Here is an 8,730-nt window from a genome sequence, read left to right as displayed (position 1 = left end):
CCTTCGTGATCCTGAGATTAAGCAAGTGGAAGTTTACAGAAACTTGCGATCAATAGAATCGACTAGAAACCACCGAAGGAAGTAGTATCTGGCATGGACACACACATTGACATAACATAACAAATAGCAGTAAAAGAAGGAAAGGATATTACCAAAACAACAAAAAAAAAAAAAAGAAAGAAAGTAAGAAAGGAAGAAAGAAAAGAAAAAATGCAGAAAAAAAAAAAACGAAGTTGGCATTTAGATCTAGAACTATCAAGCGTCACAATCGAAACCACAAACGTAGCATAACACAACATAACTAAGTGATTTTAACATTTCGTTGCAGATAACCAAGTTAAAGATTGATAGCAATCCATTTGCCAAAGGGTTTAGAGACTCCAGTCGTTTGTCTGACTTTGAAAGGTAAATTTCACATTTTCACGCTATTTTCTCTTCATCTCGACTGACATTTATGCATTTCTAAACTAGTGTTTTGTATATATATATTGTAACTGTGTATGTTTGTATGTGTATGTGTTGGTGCGAGTGTTCGTGCTTGTGTACATGTGTGTGAGTTTGTATGTGTGCTTCGTATATATTTGATTCAGCACGCACATTCACATACATTATATACATAGACATTCGTACACGCACATTTTCATATGTACACACATCATATAAATGCGTATGTATGAGTATATATATGTGTGTATATATATATATACGCACACATTTGTGTGTGTGTACATATATGCAAATATGTATCTTGTATATATATATACATGTGTGTGTATACGCGTGTATACATATAGCTATATAATTATATATATTGTATGTGTATATATATATACATACATACATACATATATTATATTATTTATACATACACTATATATAATATATATATATCTATTTATACATACATACATATATATATATATATATATATATATATATATATATATATATATATATATATTATATATATATGGTTATATTTATGTATATTGGTAGGTTAATGGCAGCCGAATTTTATCATACGTAATATAAAGTGCATCTTTGATATAGTTTTCTTTAGCGACTGAATGTCATATGCACACATATCTACAAGTAAACATACACACGCACGTACATCCCTGTCCCTCTATGTATTTATATATATGAATAGATACACAATTACTTGTGATAAGTGTATGCATTGCATACATACCGTGCACACATACACAATATATATATATATATATATAAGTATGTGCGTATATATACGCCTGTGTTACACTGCAGGTAATGACATAAAAGTTTTAGTTCAGCATTCTAATTTATCGCTTGAAGAAAATGACAACGACAAGCGAAAATTAGGAACTTCCATCTTTTCTGGTGCAATAACAATGATTTTAATTTAAATTTGGAATGATCTGCTATATCATGAGACATTTGTCTTCTCCTTCATCAGTTTTGGTTGGTAAAACAATATAAAAGTATTAACAGCACCAGTAACAGAAAGCTAAGCAGAATAATGAACACAACGAAAAATACGTAGGGAACATACAAAGACAACGATAATTCCATTATATATAATTTTTTTCCCCCTTTTACGAAATATGTCCTTTTATTAGGAATGGTTGAAAAAATTTGAAATGGATACTTGTTGGAGATGAAATCATATTTTTGCTTGTATTTATGTTTGTTTTAGTTTTATCTTGTGTTGTATAGCAAAAGCGATCATCTCCCTATTTAACGTAGTGAAATTAAAGTTTGTTTTTTGTTTTTTGTTTTATTTTACAAGCGAATGAAGGCTTAGATAATATAGACAGTTTATATAACTAACCCGAATGTGTTTCGAAATATATGTAATATTAACGTACATACATGCATATATACAGATACACACACGTAAATATATATATAATATATATATATATATATATATATATACACACGTAAATATATATATATATATATATATATCATGTAGATATTTACGTATATTATTATAAATCTGTGTGTGTATATATATATATATGTATGTATATGTATATATATATATATATATATATATATATATATATATATATATATAAATGAATATATATATATGTAAATATATATATACATGTGTGAAATATATATTAATGAATTATAATATAGTGTATAGTAATTATATATAATATTATATATATATTTTATTATATATATATTATCTATATATGTATATAATTTAATGAATATAAATATATTATATATATGCTATATATATATGAATGATATATATATATTATATGGTAAATATATTATATGTATATATAAATGAATATATAATATATGTAAATATATATAATATATAAATTGTGAATATATATTATGTTATATATATAATGTATAAATGTATATATATATTATAATATATAATATATATATCTATATATAGATATATATGTATGTATATACGTACTACATATATATATATATATATATATATATATATGTATGTACGTATACATACATATATATGTCTACACACACACACACAATAATATATATTCTATATATAAGAAAGGATTTTACGGGCAATACACATTTACGTACAGCGTACATCTTCACATACACACATATGTAGGCTTGCAAAATGTTTCGTTTATTTTTTTTTTTTACAGTATAACATTCACGCAGTCCTTAATAACACTTCCGTTTATAATTCAAGTGACAAATTACGTAGAAATTAAGGATAAAAATAAACCCCAAAACATTTACTACTACTTAAAAACACTATTCTTACGCAGACTGCTTTTTACAGTAAAAAACTGTTTTACAGAGAAAGTGTGGAAGGACTCATACATCATCACACATATGCTCGTTCTCCCCTTAGATCTTACGGCGACGGTGAATACGGCGATGGAGAGCCTTTGAAATTCCGCGAATCTCCATATTCTAAATGTAAGTATTATGACTAATTTGTATTGTTTCGCTACTTACTGTTCTTTCTTCAGAGAGAGCTGTACGTATGTTGTTGTTATTGTTCTTTAGCCTCAGGTCAGTCCTGATAGTGCAGACCTATGCTCACTTCCTTCCGGTCCCAGCCAACCAACCTGTTTTTTCCTTGTACCGCATTCAATATAATATATATTATATATATATATATATATATATATATATATATATATATATATATATATTATATATATATATTATATATGAAATACAATAAGATATTGTAAAGATATATTAATATATTAAAGTATATCAAATACATTATAATATGGGTGTCAGTAGCAATTAAAACCCAAAAGATAAAATTAATAAATGAGGGTGCTTAAAGCACCTTGCAATTGCTAACATATATATGTATGTTTGTAATATATATATATATATATATATATATATATATATATGTACTGCTTCGAAGGCGATTTGGCTGCTACTTCTTACGTGTTGTGCAATCACGTTGAGGCTACTACATTGGCTTGCTTATGTTTTTTTGTTTGTTTGTTTACTAAGTGTTGGTATGTATATGAATGTTTTTGGATGCGATTCTGTAAGCGCAGTTCTGAGTGTGTATGTATGTATGTGTGAGTATGTTTATTTGATAATTCTAACTGCTTTCATATTTTATTATTTGTCATAGTAAACTTGTGACAATCATGAGGCATGTTTTCAAATAGATGTGAGAGAGAGAGAGCATAAGAGAAATAATTAAAAAGAAAAAAAATTGAAAGATATTTAGGGAGATATAAATTGATACTTGAAGATATTCAGAATGATATAAATTGATACATAGACATCGGGTGGGTAGATATGTTATATGTATTATACTTCAATTACAAGCATTTGACTCTTACAGTTTATTGTTCAGAAATTAATATCAGGAGGCGACTCTGATACAGGTCCACAACTATATGCGTGTGTCCATGTGTATGAGAGTCTGTGTATGTGTATAACCAGATGCATCTATCTATCTATCTATCTATCTATCTATCTATCTATATCTATATCTATATCTATATCTATACCTGTATCTATATATATCTATGTATATATATATATATATAATATATATATATATATATATATATATATATATATATGTTTTTTAACGGTGATACTAGAAGTAGATAAAGCTATAAGTAATAGTGTGTTAATAGTGGAATAAAAATAGTTTGTTAGCAAAGTCGAAGGCTATTTCTCTTGAACTCAAGAAATTCTTAAGACGTCAACTACACACACACACACAACACACACACACACACACACACACACACACACACACACACACACACACACGTGTTTGTGTGACGTATTATGAGATGAATGTCATGTCTATAACAACAAAAAATATAGATACAATGTTAAAACGAATTGTTAATACCTAACTCTTTTAATAAATTTCCTGTATTTTCTCTTCGTCATCTTTCAGCTGGTGAACCGGGTCATGACAAAAACGGAGCAATGATGTTACCACATTGGGCACTATGGCGACCATCTTTATCAGCACGGGGTTCATCAGCTTATTCCATGGATCAAAGTTTATACGCATGGTACGGCAGTATGTACGGTATTCCGGCATCTGCCGCCACTGCAGCAGCAGCAGCAGCGGCTGGCATTGTTTTTCCAAACCTGGGACTTCATCCTTTACAGTTACCCGAAAATCTTCGAGATTTACGAAACGCTGCTGCTGTTGCGAATGCTTATTCCGGAATCACACCGTCTGATAATTCTTCACATTTTCTAACTGGCTCGCATCGATTCCACCCGTATTTCGTGTCGGAAGATGTCAAAAGAGAAGGAGCCTCACTAGTAGAAGGTTGCCGACCATGAATTCCACGAAACATTTTCCTGTCGGCACGTGATTCAAATATTTCCGGTAAGTGACCCTTCTTGCATTACTTTTACATTCTCTTCCTAGTTGTTATTGTTTTGTTTACCCCCAATATCAGCCCTGAAAGAGTACGTTTATGATAGCAGGTATTTAGGCCGTGATTGTTCAATGTACCCTATTTTTTCCATGATCTTATTTCCTAATATGTCTTTCGTAGGCAGCAAGACAATAAGGTGTCAGTTTTACTAACCAGGCTTGTATTAATGTGGAAATATGGTCGAAAGTACATTTATAAGCTGCTGTGTAGTGAGGTCGAATTTGGATCCATTTGATGGCGAAACAAATTCCTTTACCCTATAAATTTATTTACTCTGAATGTAACTACATGTAAGGTAATGTAATTGCCCAATGAACAACGAAAAAAGTTTACCAAACATTGAAAAAATCAGACACCTGGTAAATCGTTGTCCATTATCTCACTGAGCTGGCCGCTTGTTTTATGATTTTATAGCCTCTAAAACAGAATAGTTTCAGATGTTATTTCCAACGTGAAGACGATGGTTGAACATAATTGGTACAGCGATGGGAAAAATAGATATTCATGTTTCGATACAGCTCTTTTCCTTCTGCTTCAAATCTAGCTATTGATTTCTTTAATTTTTACTGTGTCGATAGTATATTGTACATTTCAAGTACTGATGTCCATGTTATCGGATCTACCCATCCACCTTCATCTAAATCCTTAACCTCGAGCCTTGGTTATAATGAACACGGATTAAAGAATCAGAAGAGGGACACACAAAAAGAAATGTAGATTTTAGCTATGCTCCTTTACATTCTGGGTTCAAAATCTGGCAGGATATAACTGACACCAAAAATGTGCAGGTTAAAATTACGTTTACCAGAAACCATTATTATTTCCCTTGTAGAAATATTTCCATTTATAATTTGAATAAATTACATTCATATTTATTTTTTTTAAACATTTCAGGCGTGTCGAATGAAATATCTCCAAATTCTTTACTGTCTTCAACACATCTTCAATACACTATGGTCTATAAGGACAGCAAAAGATAAAAGCGATGATGAAGAAGAAGACAAAGACGAAGAAGAAAGAAGGCAACCATAAATGAAAAGAGACTATAAATGGCAAAGAATAATAAAAGCCCCTACAAGAAACCCCTCAAAAATCCTAAACCTCTGTACCACCATCGTCACTAAATGTGTCTCATAAACATTGTGTTGCTACACGCTACTCATCTTTATTCCCTTCTGAGCTTATGAGGAAGAACCATTTAAGAAAAACGGTTGATGTATACGTCAAAACACTGTCTCTCTTACACTCTGCTTGATGTATTACTTGGGATGATGCTACACCTGTTTGTTTTACTCCTGCTGTTGAAGTTCCCCGCTTCATCCCTGATGAACAATCACATGCAAGCATACAAGCAGGGAAACGCATCAGATAAACTAGAAGCTACGAAAATGCAACCACACACACTCACGCACTTTTTCTCACACCTACACATACACACACAAACATTAAAACATACACACGCATGAATACAAACATACGTACACAAAAACAATCTTAAAGGCAACAAATATGACTTGAATTACACAGAAACATACTCACAAACTTACGTAAAACTTTGTAAAGTTATATACAGAAATACGCACTTAAATATGCTCACACCTACACACATAAACACTCTTACATATAAATAGACATACACACAACCATTTAAATAGAGACAAGTACATACATATTTAATTGTTGTAATTCCCCCTGCAGAGTCAAAGAGGCATAAAATATATTAGGATTGTACATGTATATATGGTATACATTAGACCTAGTATTGACTCTGAGAAATTCTAAGAGTCGCTTCAACATGAACATCATCATCATATACAATAACAACACCGACAACAACAGCAACAACAACAATACCACTGCCACAGCAGTAAGAACAGTAATAATTATAAAGGTGCATAAATGTGTATGACTGACTATATATATATATATATATATACAAAAAGTGAATAAAAATAATTGAAATAAAGGTAGAAGTATAAAAAGTGACAAAGGAAAAATCATCTATGTTGAATTCTGCCACTTGAATATCTTCATTCTGAACACGTCTAGCAACTGCATATTAACCGAACTCTTTCCCCCAACCCCTACACACACACAGAAACAACCATACAAACTACTTAAAACTAGAGCAGCAACAACAACGAACAAAAAATCTAAATGCGGATTCTATTAACATAAAAAAAAAGACAACTGTTTGCATTTTGGCAAAGTCTAACTTCCTTTTGTTGGAAAAACAATGTTAGCATCTGCAATAGCCACAGCAACAGCAAACAACAACAACAATAACAGCAACAACAACAATAATAACGACAAGAATGATAACAATTATTGTAAAAGAAACTTTTCGATATCTGAAAATAATCTATTTCGTTTTATTAGTGATAACAATAACGAGAGCAAAGTATAGCATTTGCGAAAGAAGCAGTAATATTAGTAGCAAACGCAGTACCAACCATTCTCTCGGACAAACGTGGGATCTTCAACGTGGTTGTTCATTCTGCAAGAAATAATAAAGATTTCCCTCTAAAATGAAATCCAACCATCTTCAAAAATGATGGTGTGTTTCTTGCTCAAGAGGAAAACTAGATGGTTACGGCTAAAATGCCAATTGATCATAGCTCTATGCAAGCAAACACAACAGCCGTATCAAGACCACCACCAACAACAACAACAACGACAGCAACAACAACAACAACAACAACAATAACAACAACACAACACAACACCAACGCCAACAGCACAAGTACAGCATCAACTACAACAATAACAGAAGAATTTCAACATGAATGCAACAATAACCACAACACTAGAAAAGGCCGGGTCTACGACAAGTCATGGCTATAAAGAACAACGGCAGCAACTTTAACAACGATGAGTGTAACATAAGAAACAACAGCAACAAGAACAATGTCAAAACAATAAGACAATAAGAATAAGAAAATTGCAATAATGACATTAGCAGCAGCAGCAACAACAATAACGAAGAGATCATTAAACAATATGGCAAACTGTAACAATATTGCTCTACGTTTTGCTATCACAGTAATGGAGGCAAAGGTAGAAAAAGCAATAATAATAATAATAATGATGATGACGATGATGATGATGATGATGATGATGATGATGATGATAATGATTATGGCAGCGATGGTAATGGTGTTGATGATGAGGACGATGTCAATAATAATTTGGTTCTATATTTGCCAAAAGCGAATCTTACACGGAGGAGAAAATAACTGCGGTTTTCAAAACTATCGAACTGGGTTTACATGGAGTGGAATAACCGTACATGAATAATGATGATGAACTTTGATAATAATAATAATAATAATAATAATAATAATAATAATAATAATAATAATAATAATAATAATAATAACATTCGATAACGAAATCAACATTAAAAGTATAATAAATGGGAAACATAATACTGGAATATTTTATTGAAAGAAAAAAAAAACAAAAGTAACGGCAATAATCAGATTCCATTTTGTTGTAAGAGGTCCTCACTTCAATCCACAAAAATTGTTAAAAATGCAAAAGGAAAAAAAGACAAAAAAATGAGACCATTAAATTCGCAACCCACGACAGACTTCACTCAAATTCTCAGTAAACTCTATAAAATAAATCTGTGTAAATATAAGAAAATCTTTTTTTTTTTTTTGTAGTTTGTTTACTGAACGAACTCGCTCATATAATGGTTCAGACAGTGATAAATTAATGAGAATGATGATTAAGCGTTGATTGGTACTCTTAATTGAGTAACTTCGAATATATATTTTAGATTTTCAGTTATTACTGGTACAGTGGTTAATGTCTGAGGTTTGAACACCACATA

The 8,730-nt window shown here is 30.8% G+C and overlaps 1 protein-coding gene across 1 annotated transcript in view; it reads left to right on the top strand.

Moving 5' to 3' along the window:
* Positions 1–306: 306 nt before the first annotated feature.
* Positions 307–8,730, top strand: part of LOC115231362 (T-box transcription factor TBX20-like) — a gene marked incomplete at its 5' end in the record, with an annotated part of 8,640 nt that continues 216 nt past the window's right edge. The window contains 4 exons of the mRNA XM_029801408.2: positions 307–405; positions 2,795–2,916; positions 4,394–4,840; positions 5,787–8,730. The exon at positions 5,787–8,730 is cut by the window's right edge and continues 216 nt beyond it. Coding sequence (XP_029657268.2) covers positions 307–405; positions 2,795–2,916; positions 4,394–4,794 — 622 coding nt within the window. The remainder of the gene's footprint in view (positions 406–2,794; positions 2,917–4,393; positions 4,841–5,786) is intronic.

The sequence above is a fragment of the Octopus sinensis genome, unplaced genomic scaffold (assembly GCF_006345805.1).
Source record: "Octopus sinensis unplaced genomic scaffold, ASM634580v1 Contig18324, whole genome shotgun sequence".
NCBI classification, from domain to species: Eukaryota; Metazoa; Mollusca; class Cephalopoda; order Octopoda; family Octopodidae; genus Octopus; species Octopus sinensis.
Note: the sequence above shows the minus strand (reverse complement) of the source record. Positions and strands in the feature narration are given on the sequence as shown.